The sequence below is a fragment of the Oryctolagus cuniculus genome, chromosome 11 (assembly GCF_051225735.1).
Source record: "Oryctolagus cuniculus isolate XC-2025 breed Fujian yellow rabbit chromosome 11, ASM5122573v1, whole genome shotgun sequence".
Classification (NCBI taxonomy): domain Eukaryota; kingdom Metazoa; phylum Chordata; class Mammalia; order Lagomorpha; family Leporidae; genus Oryctolagus; species Oryctolagus cuniculus.
Genome location: NC_142877.1, coordinates 42,471,050 through 42,492,025, shown reverse-complemented (window position 1 = coordinate 42,492,025; position 20,976 = coordinate 42,471,050). Strand labels below are relative to the sequence as shown.

The 20,976-nt window shown below is 47.0% G+C and overlaps 1 protein-coding gene across 3 annotated transcripts in view; it reads right to left on the bottom strand.

The window, feature by feature from the left end:
• The window catches only part of DSTN (destrin, actin depolymerizing factor), a 34,989-nt gene extending 34,717 nt beyond the window's left edge, over positions 1–272 (bottom strand). For all 3 annotated transcript variants that reach the window (XM_070052119.2, XM_089308212.1, XM_002710960.6), the window contains exon 1: positions 170–272. In XM_070052119.2, the coding sequence (XP_069908220.1) occupies positions 170–172 (3 nt within the window). In that variant the 5' untranslated portion in view covers positions 173–272. The remainder of the gene's footprint in view (positions 1–169) is intronic.
• Positions 273–20,976: the final 20,704 nt, after the last annotated feature.

Sequence of the window (20,976 nt, the reverse complement as noted above, 5' to 3'; positions counted from 1 at the left end):
GAGACGCTCTTCCGCCGGGAACACTGCAGCCGGGCCCGGGTTCCTCCCCAGGCCCGGGCGCGGCCCGGCGCCGCGGCGCGCCTCCTACCCCCTAGAGACCCGTGCCACCACCCCCACCCCGACACCTCCGGCAGCCTCAGCCCACGCTTCGGGATCCCTTCCCTCTCACCATCTTCGCCGCGGCGGTCGCAGGAACGCGGGGGTGAGAGCCGGACGGGCGCCGAGTCTGCGGAGCGTAGTCCTCACGGAAGCGAGACCGGGAGACCGAGCACGGAGCCGACGCGGCGGCGCGAGCCTTCTAGGGGGCGGACGCGCGCCTCGAGCCTCAACGCGCCTGCGCACGTAAGGCACCGCCCGCCGTTGCTACGCAACCAGGCCAGTCTGGCGCGCCACGCCCGAATGGCCGGCGGACACTCCCAGCGGGGCGGAGGGCGCCTCACCTGCTTGAGGCCGGAGGGGCGGGGGGTTCCCCCTCGGCAGCTCAGGTTTTCACGGGGCTGGGAGTGGGTCCTCCATCTGCTAGGGGGCTAGGAGGCAGAGCCTGGGCCGGCTCCCGCCGACGCTGGGCGGGCCAAGGAAGACCCCGGGAGCGGCGTCTCCAGCCGGCCTTCCCCTCCCCCCGTCGCCGCAGGATGCCCGCCCACTGCGCAGTCGTTGCCCGTATAAGGAAGTAGCCACCTGGCCAGGTGTGCGCCGCTACTGGGGGCGGGGTCTGCGGCGGGCGTGGGTCGGGGAACTCGCGGAGGGTGCGGGGCCGCGGGAGCGGGGTCGCGGGCCGAGGCCGCAGGGCCGCGTCCCGCATTTTTTTACCTACTTTGGTGCGATTCCCGCCGCGCGGCCCTGATTGGCCGGCCCGGCCCGTCGGCCCCTCGCGTGAAGGGAAAAGCTCTGGACTTTTTTTTTTTTTTCCTCTTTCCCGAGGCGACCGTGGCCGTTCAAAGTGCTCTGTGAGTCACCGCTAATTTCAGGTCTGGAAAACAAGGAGTGATTTATTTATCTTTGGGTCCAGCCAGGGGGGAAAGAGGCCCGGCGGCCCGCAGGGGTGTGGCTGGGAAACGGCGGCCGCGTTGCCTCGGGATGATGGCGCCGGGCCCGCCGCTCCGTTTTTTTTTTTTGTTTTTTTTTTTTGTTTTTTAATTTGGGATTGTGTTTTTCTAGTGGGCAGTTGCATCAGAAACACAGTTTTTAGAAGGAATCCCAACTTTTTTCCCCTGCGGCTGTTCCCCCCCCCTCCGTGGGGAATACAGGGAACAGAAGGAATTGACTACTGGGATAATTAACTTTTTTTTGTTTTTAAGTTTTACCGAGAACTTCGTGGTCTCTACCAAAACTATTTTAATTCTCCAAGTATGAGGCTTGTGGACAAGATGGGCAGGTGGCTTGTTCTGCCCGCTCAACAGAGAAGCCCTTTTCTCCGTACTTTTTTTTTTTTTTTAAGACAGCAAGCAAGTTGTTTCAATTTTAAGCCCATGTCAAAAGGTTTCTACCTGGCTCGGAGAACGACATCATAATTCACCTGGAGAACTTGTCCGGCGGCGGGGTTTGCCTCGCCCCTAGATTTTCTGTATTCCTCTGATCTGTGTGTCTGTGCTATCTGAGAGCTGGCTTTTCTCACAGCTCCCTGATGAGCCGACGGGGCTGTTTGGAGAACTCCGCGGCTACTGAGGGAGAGCCCACCGGTGTGGAGCTGCGGCTGAAATCCTTAGTTTTTCGGTCTGCTTAGGACTGGGTGGCCCCGGCCTCCCTCCGACTCCTTTCTCCTCCACAGTTGAATCCTGTTCGTTTAAGGACACGTGTCCGCCTGCTCCAGCCTCTCGCCTTTGCATTTCAGTCCCGAGTTGTGTCCAAGCATAACAAAATGATCGGGTGATTTTCCTGCTGAAGATTCGCTGTGGCTTCCTCAGCAAGCCAGCCTGGGCCCTTTGCCTCCAGCCTACCTTTCCTGCCCTGTCTGCCCAAGCGCCTACTGTTTATCCTGGGCCGAACTTCTCATTCCAGAAGGCTTCTTGTTCTTACTGATGTCATTCATGATCTTGGGCCTGCTCGCTTCTCAGCCTAGAATATTCCCGTCACCCCTCTAGACTGTAGGCAATCCTAGTGGTTCCTCCTCCTCACAGCTTATCACCTCTCAAATTTTAGTAAATGCCAGAGTCACCTAGGCTTGGGCTCCTCAGGTGCTCCCGGGAGCTGCAGATGCTGCTCTTACCCAGGCCACACTTTGAGTATGAGCTTTGATGGGTTTTCCACGCTGTTACTGTAGCTCTGTAATGTTTTTGTTCATACATAGGCACATGCGTGGATTTCAAAAAAAATTTTGCACCAAAATAAACGAATCTCTTAATTCTGTTTCCCATGAACTTTTTGAAGTACCCTCAGCTTTGCCACTAGCATCAGAAGTTCCTTGAAGCCAAGAGATATGTAGAACGCATCTTCTAACCCTTGATACATAGTAGGTGTTTAATAAACATTTGCTAAGCAAGGGACTCAGGATCTGAAGATACTTTACAACTTATTAGGCAAACTTCTCTATGTGGTCATTGTAGCCTAGGGTGAATCCCCACTTTTCTTAAAGTCCCATTGAACTTTAGCCTCTGCATTTATACTCAAGTTTTCCAGATATTTTCATTCTTCCTCATTTCACAGAGGTAAAAGCTTTAAAAGAAATGAAATTGACTGTTTCATTGTCTCTCCTCCAGATTCAAATGTTGAACCCTTTTTCCAAATGTGGTGTTTGGAGGGTGATTAACATAGGGCAGAGCCCCTTTGACTGAGATTAGAGTTCTCAAAAAAGAGACCCAGAGACTGCTTCACCCCTTCTAGCACTGTAAAGACACAGGAGGCAGCCATCCATGAACCAGCAAGCGGGCCCTCACCACACCCTGATTTTGCTGGTTGCCTCAGTCTGGGACTTCCCAGCGTCCAGACTGTGAGAAACAGCATTTGTGTTGATACACACCCAGTCTGTGACATGGTGTTGTGTTAGCCCAAACTAAAACACATGAGGTCTCCTTAAATGTGATGTGGATGGCTTCCGTTTCTCATTTAGAATTGCATACTTAATCTGTGATCATACAAGCACATTTAAAAACATTAATGTGAGTGGCAGAAAATAATACATTATGCATTAATGAGGAAATTGGGGAGAGAGTGTGTTAATACATAATCTGGAGGAAGGCTGTTCTCTATCCCTTATTTACGTCTGTGGTCTTTTTTTTTTTTAATATTTACTTATTTGAAAGGCATAGTTACAGAGAGAGATCTTCAATCCACTGGCTCACTCCCCACAAAGGCCAGGACTGGGTCAAACCAAAGCCAGGAGCTCAGAACTTCTGGGTCTCCCACATGGGTGAAGGGGCCCAAGCAGGACTTGAACCTGCACCCATATGGTATTCCAGTGTCACAGATGGTCACTTTACCCACTATGCCACAATGCTTATTTTATTTGAGAGAGTTACAGAGAGAAAGGTCTTCATCTTCTGTTTCACTCCCCAAAAGTCTGCAACAGCTGGTGCTGGGCCAGTCCAAAGCCAGGAGCTAGGAATTTCGTCCAGCTCTCCCACATGGGTGCAGGGGCCCAAGCACTTGGGCTGAAGCACTTGGGCCATCTTCAGCTGCTTTCCCAGGCACATTAGCAGGGAGTTGCATCAGAAGTAGAACAGCTGGGACTTCAATCAGCACCCATGTAGGATGTTGGCATAGCAGGCGGTGGCTTTACTAGCTACATCACAACACAGGCCCCAATCTGTGATCTTAAAATAATAAAATAAAAATAGTGTAAGTCAGACAGATATTATTATTTTAACAACTCAAAACCGTACAATCAAGGGAAGCCCTTTTCCTTAATCTCTAGAGGTAGCCACTGATGTCAGTGTCATGTGTGGCTTAACAAATATACCTTGTGTGTTTGTGCTCAGTACTTTATTTTGCTTTTGTGGTGTTTTATGTACACGTTTTATGCTGTAGTGTCCACTAACTTGCTTTCATTTAGTGATTGTCTGAAAGGTCTTGCCATAGCAATAAATCATTCCTTGTAGTTGCAGCAAAACATCACTGTGTATTTACTTAAACTTCCCCTACTGATAGCCATTCGGGTTATTTCCAATTCTTAATTATCATGAACAATGATCCAGTGAGCAGTGCTGTGACCCGCCTCTGCATTCACGAGCTAGTACACTTCTCAGAAAATTGCTCCGATTGAAATGACTAGGTCTAAAGGAATGCATATATTCTATTTTAATAATTACATGTTGCCAGAGTACTTTCTAAAAAGGTTCTAGCAGTTTTTAATTTCATAGTATTTGAGAAGATGTTTTTTCTCTTCTGTGTTGTTATTAAAAGTTTCAGGCATTTTATTACAGGCAAAATAAATGTGTATAAAAACCAGAGTAATTCTTAACTGGGGTGGGAGTGGAGATTCACTGGAGGGGGTGGTGCTGAGGGAAATTTCAGGGGTGTGGTCATTTTTTTGTTTTACCTTTTTCAGAGTTTGGGTTACATGGGTATTTACATATGTCAAAGTTCATCTTATTCAACCATTTCACCATATATAGATATTACCTTGAGAAATAATTTTACTTAAGCAAATATTGAACTGCAGTTAATGATATGCATGCTAAAGTATTAAGAAGTCATGTATTTAATATATGCAACTTTGAAATACACCTTTAAAATAAGATAGACAGTGGGTAGACCTGTGATATCACCACCTTAATTTTTTTTTTTAAGATTTATTTATTTAGGGGCCGGCGCTGTGGTGCAGCTGGTTAAAGTCACAGCCTGCAGTGCTGGTATCCCATATGGGCACCAGTTCTGGTCCCAGCTGCTCCACTTTCAATTCAGCTCCCTGCCAACATGCCTGGGAAGGCAGTGCAGGATGGCCCAAGTCCTTGGGCCCCTGAACCACATGGGAGACCCAGAAGAAGCTCCTGGCTTTGGCCTGGCCCAGCCCTGGTCGTTGCGTAAGCCAACAGATGGAAGATCTCTCTCTGTCTTTCCTTCTCTTATCTTTCTCTCTAACTCTGCCTTTCAAATAAATAGATCTTTAAAAAAAATTATTTGAAAGTCCAAGTTACAGAGAGAAAGGGAGAGACAAAAGCAAATATTTTCCTTCTGCTGGTTCATCTCTTAAATGGCCACAACAGCCTGGGGCTGGGCCAGGCCCAAGCCAGAAGCCAGGAGCTTCTTCCAGATCTCCCGCATGAGTGCAGGGGCCCAAGACTTGAGCCATCTTCTGCTTTTCCAGGCTCATTAGCTGGGAGCTGGATTGAAAGTGGAGTAGCTGGGGCTTGAATCAGTGCTTTGATATGGGATGCAGGCATCTCAGGCAGTTGCTTAACCCACTGCTCCACAACGCCAGCCCTACCAGCTTAATGTTAATGTGGGTGGTAGGCATTTGGGTGGTCATTTTACAATTCTTTCAACTTGCTACATGTTCGAAGGTTTTTAAGTTAAAATTTGGTCTAGCAAGTGAGATACCTGTATCCCACGTGAGTGTGTGTGTTCAGTACCTGGCTGTGCTAGTGACTCCAGTTCCTCGTAATGCAGACCCTGGGAGACAGCAGTGTTGGCTCAAGCGATGTGGTGTTGGCTCAAGTGATTGGAATCTTGCATCCACACAGAAGACGTGGATTGAGTTCCCAGCTCTCCCATTTTTTAATTTGGAGGGGGCAGTTTGCAGGGAAAAAAAAAACACATTAAGTGTGCAGTGTAGTCAAACACTCTTCCAAGAATAGCATGTACTTGTGCATGATCTCAGTTTGTTTTCCCAGGAATTCTTTGAAGGTTCCAGGTTCCCCCCGGTCTCGGGTCCTGCTGCTCTCTCCCTGGCTCACTTTATCCCAGCCACCCACGCTTCCTGGTGTTCTTCAGATGCACAGGTGTGTGCCTACCTTGAGGCTTTTGCATTGGCAGTGTCTATACCTGAACAATTCCTTCCCCAGATATTGGCAAGCCTTGCTCCTTCATTTCCTTGAGATTCCTGCAGAAACATGTTCTCATAAGGCTGTCTCCAGCCGTCATTTAAAATAGAAATTCACATCCCAGGCACCCTTTTCCCATTTTATTCCTGTTTGCTTTTATTATTATCTCATTATATGCTTTGTTTGTTTTGTGTATTGTCCATCTCCCTTACTAAAAAAGGAACCATCAAAACTAGGAATTTCCACTTTTTTGTTTACTGCTTTGTCTGAAGGGCTTAGAATAATAATTGACAGGGTACATGTTAAAAAAAATATTTGTTAAGGGAATAAAAGAAGTAGTATTTTTAGTAAGGATTGTATTTGGCTGTAAGTAACAAAGACTTACAAAATAGTGACCTAATCCTCCCACCATTAAATTCTGCAGAAACAAGCAATTCAGATTGGGTGTATCGATTTAGTGGTATTTTCAGATCCCGTCTCTGCACTGTTGCCTTGCTGCTCATACATTGCTTTCCCAAGGTCCGCAATGGCTGCTGGAGCACCACCTGTTACTTCCACATTCTAGGCAGTGAGAAGGAAGAAAAGAAGAAAAAGACATCCTTTCCCTTGTAAGGAAACTTCCCAGAAGTTCCATGTAGGGTTTCCACTGTCATCATATTGGCCAGAATTTAGTCAATATGACTGCAAAGGAGGCTGGGAAATGAAGTCTATTATTTTATTTTATTTTATTTTTGCAGTCTGTTCTCTGATGAGCCAATGGTTGTCAGGAATTGGGGTTCCTTTGCTGAGGAAGGAGGAGAAAACAGATAATGCTGACTGCCCTAGGTAGCTAACAGTATCAGTCCCATTCTACAGATGACATTGGGTAAAGAGGTGTTCCCTGGGAGCCCAGAGAAGTAAGCATTCTTTTCCAAGTCCTTGACCTTTATCCAGACCACATGACATCATCTGTGGGTGAGGCGGAACAGGAGAACTTGGGTGTCATTTGTTGCTTCCTTATTACCACAGAGAGGGTTTATTGGCAAAAAAAAAAAAAAAAAAAAAAAAAAGAAGAAGAAGAAGAAAAAAAAAAGAAAGCTGTAGAAAAGACCTGAATATTACTCCCAGCACATAGTCCAGACCTGATGGATCAGACAGCCCCATTGGCCCGGCATCTATTTTAGGAAAAGACTAAATATATTTAAGTATATGCATGGGGGTGATACAGCCACACATGATAACATTATTGATTTCTCTCATGGTCCTTATGGGCGTTTAAAAGTCACACACCACTATTTTATAGTGTTAAATATTGAACTGCTATATATGGTTTTCAGGTAATATGTACTTGAATTCAAACTATGAGAAAATGGAGTAGGAAGTAGCACAACAATCTTGATCACTGGTTCTTAACCTCTCTTGGGCCATATGTTTCCTTTGAGATTCTTTTATTTTTTTTTTTATGTTCTTGGTTTATTGTTTATTTGAGAGGCAGAGAGAGAGAGAGAGAGAGAGAGAGAGAGAGAGCGCTTTCCCTCCTAAGGACAATGGCCCAGCCTGGGCAGAATCCAAAGCCAGGAGCCGGGAACATAATCTAGATCTCTTATCTGAGTGACAGGAACCCTCTGCTGTATTAGCAGGAAGTTGGAATCAGGGGCCTGAGCTGGGAACTCAAACCCAGCTACTCTGCCATGTGGGATGCAGATGTTTTACCCCTGACACTAAATGCCCACACCACCCATCCTTGAAACTCTTAAGAAGCACATAAACCCTCTCTCTCTAGAAAGATAAGCATCTGTTCCTACATACCAAGCGTGGCCAGGAGCTCATGCACTGCCCTGATGCCCATCTGTTGAACTGGATATTTCAGGAAGGTTTTGGGGAAATGTTCTAAAAAGGAAGCCTACTGTAGTTTAAATGAACCTGCCCCTAGTTCCTTGCACATATACACACCAAAATCCCTCTTGATATCATACCATCACAGTTTAGCACAAAACCTTTCAGATCATTACAGTAGAAGATTTTTTAAAAAATGCCAGTGGGCTCAACAGTATATGTAGGTCTGCAGCTTGTTCTTCAGTCTATCGATGTCATTCCATTTTTCATAAGCATGGTGCATTCTCTGTACAGTTCTAGCTTGGTCGTACTTCTGGAAAAAGGAAAATGCACTACACAATATTCAGAAAGGGACAAATAATGCAATCAAATACTTGTGTTAAAGATGGACTGAGCGAGTTCAAACTCTTCACAGTTAAAGAAGCCCAAGGTTTGAGAGCAGTCCCCAATCCTAAAATCATTCAGGATAGGAATTCAGCAAATAGCAATTTTGCAGGAAATTCTAACTTATAAAAAATAAGAGGGCTTCTCTTAAAACGCCAAAGAAGTACTTTTCCGAAAAATAGGAGGACTGCTTTTACATGATGGGTAAGAATGGGAAGAAAATGACAGAGGAGAAGAAAGACACATTACAGCAACAGACTCCGTGGCTAGCTCTCTGGTTGAGATCCGTTTTCCTTCACCCATCCCACTATCTATAAATCTCTCTCTGCTTCTCCCACTGCTGCTACTGGGCAGGAAAACCTCAGGAGCTGCAAAGTGCCCACCCTAGAGGCCACCATGGAGGCCAGCTGGGGGTAGGGAGATGATACCAACACATACAAGGGGCTGCCCACGTCCAGAACTTTCCCTCGCCTCCCCAGCCTGTGTGGACTCAATGAATGCAGCCTGTGACAGTGCAGGACCGAGGAATGGGAAGTTGTCTGAAAGGGGTAGGGCAATCTGATTGAGGTGTGGGCTTGAGCCCGGATTCCAACTTCAGTGGCCCTGCACCCAGATGCAGCTCCTATCTCCCCCAAACTTTCCAGGAGCTGTGTCACTTGTCACCCCTGGCCCCTTATGCAGCTCTTCTGCATAAGGCCAGATAGATGAAGAGCCTGTGGACAAATGGTTTAGTCTACAGGTCAAGTTCATGAGATGGGAAGAATCCCAGCTGTATGACAGACAACAGGCTGAATAAACTTGAATGAAAAATAAGCCACGGTATTAAAATGAGCATAGTAAATTTTCTCAGAGAGAGAAGGAAAGCTATTGGGAAACCAGAAGCAGGGACAGGCAGTTATAGAAAAATTGGAGACATTCAGAATACAAAAATATTACCGTAGAATTTACAGATTTGCTGGATGGGCTGGGATACAGACTCAGTATAAAAAGCTGACCTCAAAAAGTTCACGGGACATGCCTAGTATGAAAAAACTGGGTTTCAAAAACTTTTTACACTGCAGCTGGCTTTGTGGTCTAAAGGGTTAAGCTGCCACTTGTGACACCGACATCCTATTTGGGTGGGTGCTGGTTTGATTCCCAGCTGCTCCACTTTCCATCCAACTCCCTGCTAATGCATCTGAGAAAGCAGCAGAAGGTGACCTAAGTGCTTGGGCCCCTGCCACCCACGTGGGAGACCCAGATGGAGTTCCTGGCTCTGGCTTCAGGCTTGCCAGCCCTAGTCTATACAGCCATTTGGGGAGCAAATCAGTGGATGGAAGATCTCTCCTCCTGCTCCTGCCTCATAACTCTGCCTTTCCAACAAAATTATTTTTTTTTAAAAAGTTTTTACACCAAAATAAATTCATCTTTTTATTCCATTTTTTTGACAAACTCTTTTGAAACACCCTTGTATCCAAACCACAAAAATATGAGTCAAAAAGTGAGGTCAAAGAATTAACTTGGAAGGTATCAAGAAGAAATAAAGAGATGCAAAGAGAGGGAAATGTTTGAGAAATAAGGGCAGAGGGAGAAGGGCCAATATCGATATAAAGGAAGTCCAGGATAGTGCAAATCATACAACAAGGAAAGGAAATGTTTGAGGAAATAATGACCACAACTTTGATTCTGCTGCTTATTAAGAATCAATTACTGGGCCGGCGCCGCGGCTCACTAGGCTAATCCTCCGCCTAGCGGCGCCGGCACACCAGGTTCTAGTCCCGGTCGGGGCACCGGATTCTGTCCCGGTTGCCCCTCTTCCAGGCCAGCCCTCTGCTGTGGCCAGGGAGTGCAGTGGAGGATGGCCCAGGTGCTTGGGCCCTGCACCCCATGGGAGACCAGGAAAAGCACCTGGCTCCTGGCTCCTGCCATCGGATCAGCGCGGTGCGCCCGCTGCAGCGCACCGGCCACGGCACACCGGCCGCGGCGGCCATTGGAGGGTGAACCAATGGCAAAGGAAGACCTTTCTCTCTGTCTCTCTCTCTCACTGTCCACTCTGCCTGTCAAAAAAAAAAAAAAAAAAAAAAAAAAAAAAGAATCAATTACTGGATTTGGCCGGCACCACGGCTCACTAGGCTAATCCTCCGCATTGCAGCGCCGGCACACCGGGTTCTAGTCCCGGTTGCCCCTCTTCCAGGCCAGCTCTCTGCTGTGGCCCGGGAAGGCAGTGGAGGATGGCCCGAGTACTTGGGCCCTGCACCCCATTGGAGACCAGGAGAAGCACCTGGCTCCTGCCATCGGATCAGTGCGGTGTGCCAGCCGCAGCGCGCCGACCATGGTGGCCATTGGAGGGTGAACCAATGGCAAAAGGAAGACCTTTCTCTCTGTCTCTCTCTCTCACTGTCCACTCTGCCTGTCAAAAAAAAAAAAAAAGAATCAATTACTGGATTCATTGTTTTCATATTTTTTTAAAAAATTATTTAATTGAAAAGCAGAGAGAGACAGAGACAGAGAAGGGGGAGGAGAGAGAGAGAGCGCCCTTTTATGTGCTGGTTCACTCCCCAGATGGCTGCAATGGCCAGTTGGAAGCCAGGAGCATCTTCCAGGTCTCCCATGTGGGTACAGGGGCCATCCTCTACTGCTTTCCCAGGCTCATTAGCAGGGAGCAGGATCAGAAGTGGAGCAGTCAGGACTTGAACCAGTGTTCAGATGAGATGCCAGCACTGCAGATGGAGGCTTAACCTTGCATGCCACAGCACTGCCCCTCCATATCTATGTTTTGCCTTCATTGTGCCTACACTGTTCAGTGCCATGAATGAGACAGACAAGTTTTCTGCAGTTGCCAGAAGCCAACAACTGAACACAAAATATACAGGTTCTGAGGGACAGGTGCTTTGTTGGCAGGACAACTGGGTGATGTAGCTGAGGGTAGCTGAGCACCAGCAGGACACTTTATTTTTTTTTTAATATTTTATTTATTTATTTGAGAGGTAGAGTTACAGACAGTGAGAGGCAGACAGAGAAAAGTCTTCCATCCACTGGTTCACTCGCCAAATGGCTGCAATGGCCGGAGCTGAGCTAATCCGAAGCCAGGAGCCAGGAGCTTCTTCCAGGTCACCGACATGGTGCAGGGGCCCAAGCACTTGGGCTATTTCCCAGGCCACAGCAGAGAGCTGGATGGGAAGAGGAGCAGCTGGGACTAGAACAAGCACCACAAGCGGAGGAGTAACCCACTGCGCCACAGCGCCAGCCCCCAGCAGGACACTTACAAAAGAAGTGGGATTTCAGTTGAGACTGAAGCACCAAGAAGCCCCCAGCCACGTCAAGATCTAGGAAGGTAGCATCCTAGGCAGAGGAAATGAGGTTGACGTGCTCCAAGGACAGAAGGGAAACTGAGGCTGGGGCCAGGTGAGCCAGATGAGGCTGACAGGTAAGCAGCAGCCTGCTCGTGTTGGCCTTAGAGACTGCAGTGAGGAGGTGGAGTGGATTCACCAGGAAGCTAACTTTATAGCCTCGGTATCAAGCAGTGTATTTGCAGTTTTATGACTTTGTGTCATAGAAGCCTGAACAATTCTACTGACAGCACTCAGCTATCTTTCACCTATAAAGCAGGAATTTTTCACTTAGGAATCCGAGCTGCTTGGCTTTATTTTTTTTAAAGATTTTTAAAAGAGAATTATTTTCATCATCTCAGGCACATTTCCAAATGAATTTCTTGCATCAAAGAGAAGAGCTAAGTGTTAAATACAAGTTTGCTTTTGGAGGCAAAACAAGCATCTTGTTGGCATTCACAGTGGGAGGCCACTTTAAACATGTACAGTTCCCCTCCAGGTCATTAGATTTGACAGATGTTCGCTGAGGTCCTACTGTGTGCTGACTCTGTTAACTACCAGGGGTGCAAAGATGAGTCAGTCACGGGCTCTGCCCCAAGAACATGGGTGAAAACAGAGCCACCTGGCCCAGGTCCCCTTGGGGACTCTCAAGGTCCTAACGGGTGGGGCAGGTACCAGGGAGACGCTACTGGACCGGTAGTGAGCGAGGCACCCACAGGGGAAGCAAGTGTTTGTCCCTGATTGGTCACATAGGCTGGTGAATACGGGTACAGAAGAGGTGGCTGGAGGTTTCACTCAGTGTTCAATGTCTGGAGGAAGAGAGCACCAAATGTTCCTATCGGAAAAGTAAACTCTATGGGCCAAAATATGTCCGATTCATACAGAAATGAACAGCTGTTTTTCCTAGTTTCACCACCTTCTGGGGAGTGGGAGGAGAGCACCGACTAACGGTTCAGCCAAAGAAACCCAGAACTTCCTGATGTGGGAACTCAGCAGAACATTCAAGGACCACTTCACCGGACAGACCAACTGACTACCGTTTAGTGTAGCCTTTTTGCTTCTATCACTAAGACTCCAATAGTTCTTCTTCATTTAAGCGTCATTTTATTTGAAAGAGAACAAGAAAGAGATGGACAAAGAGATCTTCCATCTCCTAATTCATTCCCAAAACGCTTGGAATAGCTGGGACTGCACCAGGCCAAAGCCGAGAGCCAGGAAGTCGACTGGAGTCTCCCACATAAGTGACAGGGACCCAAGGACTAAAGCCATTACCTGCTGCCTCCCAGGGTGCATCAGCAGGAAGCTGGAACAGAAGCAGAGCTGGGACTTGAACCCAGGCACTCCCATAGGGGATGTGAGTGTCCCAAGGGGTATCTTCACCCCTGGGCCAAAGGCCTACCCCTAGACCCCAGTATTTCTGTCATCAGTCATTGAACAAGGTATTTCACTCTGGATGTCGCAAGTTCTAGTCTTTCCCAGCCTGGCTGTGGGCTGGCCACTTGAATTCTGCCAAGTGCACCTCCCTGGGCCCCCTTGTCTTCACCTGGGAGCTGGCAACCTTGATGAGTTTAACCGCTGTGGCTCTTGGGGTATGATGCCTTCACTCTGTGGAAGATGTACTGAGTAACCAGCACCCTTTCAGCTTTCTGCTCACACTAAGGCAAGCCCTTGCATTTTGATTTATAAACTCCAGGCTTTGGGCTCCAGACAGAGGGCCTGTTCTTTCACAGCGAGATGAGTGAACTGCAATAATTGTCCAGACTGTAGCCTAGTGAGGTTCTGTCAGCCCTCTTCACATCTGGGCAACACAGACGTGTTATCCTCACACGCTCTAACACGTAATGAGCCAGCATGTCACATCTTGCTGTCAGTCCTGCTCTGGTTTCTTTCAGGAGTGGGGGTGGCATTGGGGGAGGGTAGTGCCCAGTGGGCAGTAAATTCAGGCCTGATGGTGAAAGGTGGTCTCCTCATCAGATTTTCCGTGCTGGCGGTGGAAGGCGTCGCTAGCTCATTTTTATTCTGGATCCTGTGGAAAACCTTCCCTTCCACCCCTTAAGTCCGTGAGTCATTTCCTCCATGCAAACCCCTAAAGTTTCCTTGCTCTCCCAGCCCAGGCCTGGCCGCCAGAGAGGGTGCTGGACTGCTGGCGAGGCAGCACACCTCAAACAGCCTTTGCACTGTCAGAAAAGGTTTCTCCATGCCGGAGAAGGCAGGCACGTGTTCTGATCAATGTCAAGTGTTGGATTCTAAGTTTGGCTTTATTTTTTTCCCTCTCTCTCTCTTTTTATTTTAAACTCTAGGAAAGAAACACCCATAGAAGGTACAACGGGTTGCGGGTTTCTTTAATGACTCATGGAAATTTCTAAAATGATAAATATTGGCTGAGCAGTAGCCTGACACAAGAAACACTCCACTAAACCAGATGCCATGGTTACCAGAAACAAGAAGAGAGCATTTGACAAATAAAGCGTGACTCCACTTCCAAGCTCTCAGAGAAAGAGAGGACAGAGCAGGGCCTGGTTTCTGAGCGCTTCCTTCCCGCCAGGCCACGCTTCCAATTTGTTCTGCTTCCCTGAGGGGGTCGCAGCTCCTTCCTGCTCACCAAGGCATTCCAAGAGGCTTTGGTTCTACACTGTATTTAGTCTTTATTTAGGCTCTTTTTGTTTGTTTGTTTTGGCTCCCATAATTAAAATATTTTACCAACAATAAAAATGAATGAGGGTGAACACGAAAATATTGTCTCCTCAGAGGAAAAGGAAAAATAAATATTTTTTCCTCTTTAGTGAAAATTCCCCTCCCCCATTTCTATATGTAGAAATGTTTTTTTAAGGTTTATTTTATTTATTTCAAAAGCCCAGTTACAGAGACAGAGAGGGAGAGACAAAGAGAGATCTTCCACTTGCTGGTTCACTCCCCAAATGGCCACAACGGCTAAGGCTGGGTCCAATGGAAGGCAGGAGCTTCTTCCGGGTCTCCCATGTGGGTGCAGGGGCCCAAGCACTTTGGCCATCTTCTATTGTCCTCCCAGGCACATTAGCAGGGAGCTGGATTGGAAGTGGAGCAGCCGTGACTCGAACTGGAGCCCATGGGGGATGCTGGTGCTTCAGATGGTGGCTTAACTGGTTATGCCACAGCGCTGGCCTCTGGTGAAATCTTTAAAATGAATGTGGAATAACAACTTGTCTCAGAGAAAATTTAGAACATGAGCCATAAGTAATGGTTGGAGTCCACCTGAGTGAGGTTTTTTTTATTATTTTTTTCTTGTGCAATGGAATCAGCATTATTTTAACTTCCTACCAGCTTATTTAATTTCCTAAGGAATATATAATATACTAATTCATAGGCAGTGAAAAGGCTGGTGTAACTACTTACTGAAAATAGTGATGGATAGCTTGACTCTGGCTTTCAGCTGGTTTATGCTATATAATAGGTAAACTCTTATTAACACAGCATCACTTACTAGCAGTGCCCTTTTAAAAATATTTATGTGTTTACTTATTTGAATGTCAAATAGAGAGTGACAGAGACAAAGTTCCTATCTGCTGATTTGTTCCCCCAATGCCCACAGCGGCCCAGGAGCTGAGCCGGACTCTGGAAACTCAACCCAGGTCTCCCATGCAGGTGGCAGGGACTCAGCCACTACCTGCTGCCTCCCAGAGTCTGCATTAGCAGGAAGCTGGAATTGGGAGTGGAACCAACTTGAACTCACAACACTTTGATGGAGGAGGTGGGCAGCCCAACTGGCATTTTAACCACTCAACTGAATGCCCTTCCTGGTGCTGTTCAGAAGTGGTCACACACACACACACACACACACAGGCCACTGTTCATGCCTTCAATAAAACAGCTACTGGTAGGCACCCGAGGTCCCAGGTGAGGGACCTGAAAGAGGCACCAAATCTGAACAGTGTTTCAGTCAATCTTCCCGGTCATGACCCCGACCCTCCTACAGCCGCTCATGGACCTGGGGATTTCTCCTGAGCAAGAGGGAGGTCAGACTGGGACAGACAGAGGGGCCTGGACTAAAACTCCAGAACACTGTGGTGATGGCGGGAGGGTGGAGACACCGCTAAAGCCTTCGCCTGAGCGCCTGCCAAGAAGCCACCTAGAGGCGGGAGGAAAATGAGGTGGCCAGGAAGGGATGTATTCAACTGCCCTCCTTTTGATTTTAATTTTTCACAATGCATTTATTTGAGAGAGAGGGTTTCCATTCACTGGGTCTCTCCCCAAATATCAGCAACAGCCAGGACTGGGCTGGGCTAAAACTGGGAGCAGGAACTCATTTCAGATCTCCCAGAAGAGTGGCAGGAACCCCGTCACTTGAACCATCACCACTGCCTCCCAGGGTCTGCATTGGCAGGAAGCCAGAGTCAGGAGCTGGAACCGGGTATCGAACCCAGGTACTCTGATGTGAGTCATTTGTCCACTAGGCCAAACGCCTCCCCTTCTGCTGTCCTTTGACCCAGCTCCTGGGAAACTTATCACCAGTTTCTGCAGGGACAGAAACTGCAAGAGGCAAATGCATTGAGGAGAGGTGACACGGGGCCCAGAGTGGATGGGAGGAAGCAGGCCTTCTCCCTGGGGAAGGCTGGCCCTCTTTGCTGCTCTTCCCTCTGCTCATCTTATATTAATCAGCTTTGCAACCTGATGGTGCCACCAGGGAGGCAGTGGCAGGAATGCCTCTACAGGTAGCCAAGGTGATGCTGGCGACCACAGAGGCAGCAGTCGGGATGCCCCCCCCCCCCGCCAAGAACACCCCGCTGGCTGCCAAGGAAGAAGCTGGCCCTGAGCCAGGACATGGATGGGCGTGGGTTGTTCTGCCAGATGAGCCAAAGATCTTTAAAGATAATTTCAGGATGGAAATCACTTTGGTGCATTTTCTTTCCTATTAAAAAATATAGGGCTTTGGGGGGAGGAAAAATCTGAAAATGTGTAATTATTCTATCATCTTTTTAATCTAATATTTAAAAGATGATTTTTAAAAATTTACAGAAAAATTCACCTTTACTCCCATACAATTTTTTTCTCCAGACCAAAATTCGATCCTAACACTGGTTTGAGATGTGTCCTTCTGGGTTTTGTTCTGTACATTCGTACACATAGCTAGCAGATAGATAGAACTGTGTGGCTGTGATTTCTTTTTAATTGAAAGAGAGACAGAGACAGAGGTCATCCATTTCCTGGTTTGCTCCCCAAATGCCTGTAACAGCCAGGGCTGGGCCAGACCAAAGCCAGGAAGCCAGAACTCAATCCAGGTCTTCCCTGTGGGTGACAGGGATCCAATTACTTGAGCCATCACCTGCATTCGCAGGAAGCTAGAATCAGGGGCAGAGTCAGGACTTGAACCCAGGTACTCCAATATGAGGTAGGGACATCCCAAGCTGTGAGTTAACCACCACACCAAACTCTCACACTGTAATTTTTCTTTGTTGGTGTAAATTATAATTATGTCATTCTATCACCCATTTGCTTTCCTCATTAATGGTTTTTTGGACATCTTTCTATGGCCTTACTTGACAGTCCTGTCTCACTCTTTGTTCTGCTGCATACTGTTCCATGATGGAATCACACCTGAGTTTATTTAGCCATGAGCTTACTGAGAGATTTTTGGGTTGCTTCCGATGACAATAAGGCTGCCAGGACCATCCTTGTACATACCTCTGTACACATGGGTAAGTACTGTTCTGCATTAGGTAACTAAGAAGTGAATCTTCTGGTTTGACCAGTGGACTGCACATTTAATTTTGAAACCTAAGATAAATTGCCTTTTTTTTTTTTATCTGTTTATCCTCTTACCAACAATGTTAATAGAAGTACCTGTCTCTTCACAGCTTTACCAACATTGGCTATTAACTTTCTTAATTTTTTTTTTTTTTTTTGAAATGGCAGGGAGAGAGAGAGAAAGAGAGAGAGAGAGGGAGAAACCAAGAGGGAAAGTCTCCCAGCCACTATTTTACTCCCTAAATGTCCACAAGGGCCTTGACGCAGGTAGGAGTGGAAGGCAGAAGCCAGGTCTCCCACATGGGTGGCAGGAACCCAACTATTTGAACTGTCACCACTGCCTCCAAGGGTCTGCATTAGCAGGAAGCTGGAGTCTGGAGCCAGAGACAATATTGAACCCAGGTACTCTGATATGCATGGGAGGTGTCTTTTTTTTTTTTTTTTAAGATTTATTTATTTGAAAGGCAGAGTCACAGCGAGAGAGAGAGAATGAGAGAGAGAGAGAGTGAAAGAGAATTTGGGCCATCTTCCATTGCTTTCCCAGGCGCATTAGCAGGGAGCTCGATAGGAAGTGGAGCAGCAGGGACTCAAACCGGCGCCCTTAAGGGATGCTGGCACTGCAGGCGGCAGCTTTACCCGCTACACCTCATCGCTGGCCCCTAAATGATGTTTTAATGTACATTTATTCAGCCTTTTTTGAGAGCTATTACATTGTAAATTTTGCTTAAGAAGGCCCTCTCTACCTCAGAGAACTCATTTGGAACTAGTTTTGTGTCATGTAAGGCGTTGCACTTCATGTGTTTCTCAAATGCATGTCCAACTTCCCCCAAAACTCTCACCTAACTACTCTTTCTCCCTGCTCTGGTTTGAGCAGGATTTGGCTCCACACCTCAGGCAGCCTTTTAAACGCCAAAATGATTAGTTAATGGCACAAAAGAGTGCGGGGCTTATCTTTGATCCTGGGTCAGTTTTGGCCCCAGCAGAGAGAAAAAGTGGAGACTATTTCCTTGTTTGCCTTCATACTGAATAGGTTATTTAAGGTGAAGCTTAACCTATACCTAGAGCTTTGATAGTATTAGCCTGGGACACCATCAGGTCATTAGACCCAATCTGAGACATAAATCTAACTTAAAGTTACCCTCAAACTAATTTTTATGTTTTAATATGTGAATCTTCTTTTCTTTCTTTTTTTTTTTAAGACTTATTTTATTTATTTGAAAGAGTTACAGAGAGAGGTAGAGACAGAGAGAGGTCTTTCATCTGATGGTTCACTCCCAGATGGCTGCAATGGCTTGGAGCTGCGCTGATCCAAAGCCAGGAGCCAGGAGCTTCTTCCAGGTCTCCCACATGGGTGCAGGGGCCCAAGGACTTGGGCCATCTTCTACTACTATCCCAGGCCATAGAAGAGAGCTGGATCAGAAAAGGAGCAGGTGGGGCTAGAACCAGTGCCCATATGGGATGCCGGCACTTCAGGCCAGGGCTTTAACCCACTGAGCCACCGCACCAGCCCCATTTCTTTTCTTTTTATTATGTCAGTTTGGGCACTTTATCTTTTTTTCTAGAAAATCATGCATTTCCTGCAGATTTCTAATTTGGGGCATATAATACTTTATGTAATATGCCTCTTTTTTTATTTATTTGACAGATAGAGTTAGTGAAAGAGAGAGACAGAGAGAAAGATCTTCTTCCATTGGTTCACCCCCAAAATGGCCGTCATGGCCAGAGCTACGCCAATCTGAAGCCAGGAGCCAGATGTTTCCTCCAGGTCTCCCATGTGGGTGCAGGGGCCCAAGGACTTGGGCCATTGTCTGCTGCTTTCCCAGGCCATTAGCAGGGAGCTGGAATGGAAGCAGAGCAGCCGGGACACAAGCTGGTGCCCATATGGGATGCCAGCACTGCAGGCAGGGGCTTAGCCTACTAAGCCACAGTGCTGGCCCCGATGCAACTCTTTATTCAAGATTTGCCCTTGGATGTTTGAGAGACATCTCCGCTTACCATGATTAAAACAGAACTCCTGAGATTTTCCTTTAAATCTTCCTCACCCCCAGTCTTCCCCATCTTGCAAGCGGCAGTTTCACCTTTCCAGTCACTCAAGCCACAATCTTCAGCTAGAGCCTTGATGCCTCTTTTCCTCTCATCTCCCACATCAGCAACTCATGCCAGTTCTTCTTCAAAATATCTCCAATATTCCTACCAGCCTGGTCCAACTCACCATCAGCTCTACACTGGATTATTATAGTAGCTGATTAACTGATCTCTCCACTTCTGCTATCCTCCGTACACCCACCAAGGTGATTAAATTATATGTCAATTTGTGCCACTTTGTCAAAACTCTTAATGACTTACCTTCACTCTCATAGAAATCCTTTTCTGTTTTTTTAAAGTTTATTTTATTTGATTTTGCAATAATTCTCTTTATGCACATTGATGGCTTAAGATATTATCTGCTGGGCCAACATAGCAAGTAAAGCTGTTGCCTGTAACAAGTGGGTGCAGGTTCGAGTTCCCGATGCTCCACTTCTGATCCAGCTCCCTGCTAATAAGCCTGGGAAAGCAGCAGAAGATGGCCCAAGTCCTTGGGCCCCTGCACCCATGTGTGGCCTGTTTTTCATTTGTTTATTATATTCACCTCCACTTTCTCCATTTGGATATAAGCCCACAAGAATAGGGATTTTTATCTCTGTTTTTACTATTATATTTCCAGGCCCTAGTAGTGTTGCACACAGTAGGTTGTCAGGAAATATTTGTTGAATAAATAAATGAATGTGATTCCAAAGAATTGGTGGGAAGGCATGGCAGGTGTTAGACATTTAGCATTGTCACAGCAACCAGCTTGAGCAAAGGTGCCATGTCACATCCTAAAGACAGCAGAGTGAAGACTTTGGAATGAATCTGTGTCCCATGGCTCCCCAATACCAGCCCTGAACTTTCACCTCTGAACTCCAGGTTATCAAAGAAAATTAAGCCTTATCTGGTTAAATTGGTAGTGAGTGCTTGCTGTGTGTGTGTGTCTGAACACACTCCCAGGTGATACCACTTAATGCCCCAAGGTCAAGAACTATTCTGGTCTTTGAAGGAGAAGAGGAGAAAGCTCAGGGTAGAACCTTTAGGAACTTCAAGGATTCCAATGAGTCGGTGAAATTGAAGAGGATCCCTTCAAGAGGCTGGTCTCGAACTGGCACCCACATGGGATACCAGTGCTACAGGCCAGGGCTTTAACCCACTGCACCACAGTGCAGGCCCCAGTTAGTTGACTTTAAAACATATTACCCTCTGTCACATGGGCCATATGCAATCAGGTTAAGGCCTCAATAGCAAGAACTGTCTCTTGGAGAAGCAGGAATTTGCTTCAAGACTTCAACATAGAGATCCTGGCTGAGTGTCTGGCCTGCCAATGTGCCCTATAAATTTCAAATTTCCATCTCCCACCATCCCATGAGTCCATTCCTTAAGACTGAGAGAGGAAGAGGGAAGAGGTTCAAAGCATAATAAGGGTAAACACTCTGTGTGTTATTCCCAGCTCTGTGTTGGCTTGATGGGAACCTACATACAATTTTTCAAAAGCTATCTAATTTGTTTCTTGTCTTATACCTCCATTAAAACCAGCATAGAATGAACACAGGTGTTTGTTTTGTGTTGTTGCAATATTATCTCTGCAAGTTTGCTCCATAAAGGCAAACAACTAGAGGAACTTCAGCTAAATCTGCCGACCTGCACAGTGGCGCAGGGCTGTAGCAGTGGCTGCTCGTGGCCCCCGATCTCATCTCAGGACTCCCCTCTTTACACTGGACTCCCTGTCCCATGGGTGTTGCACCCTCATAGCCCTCAAC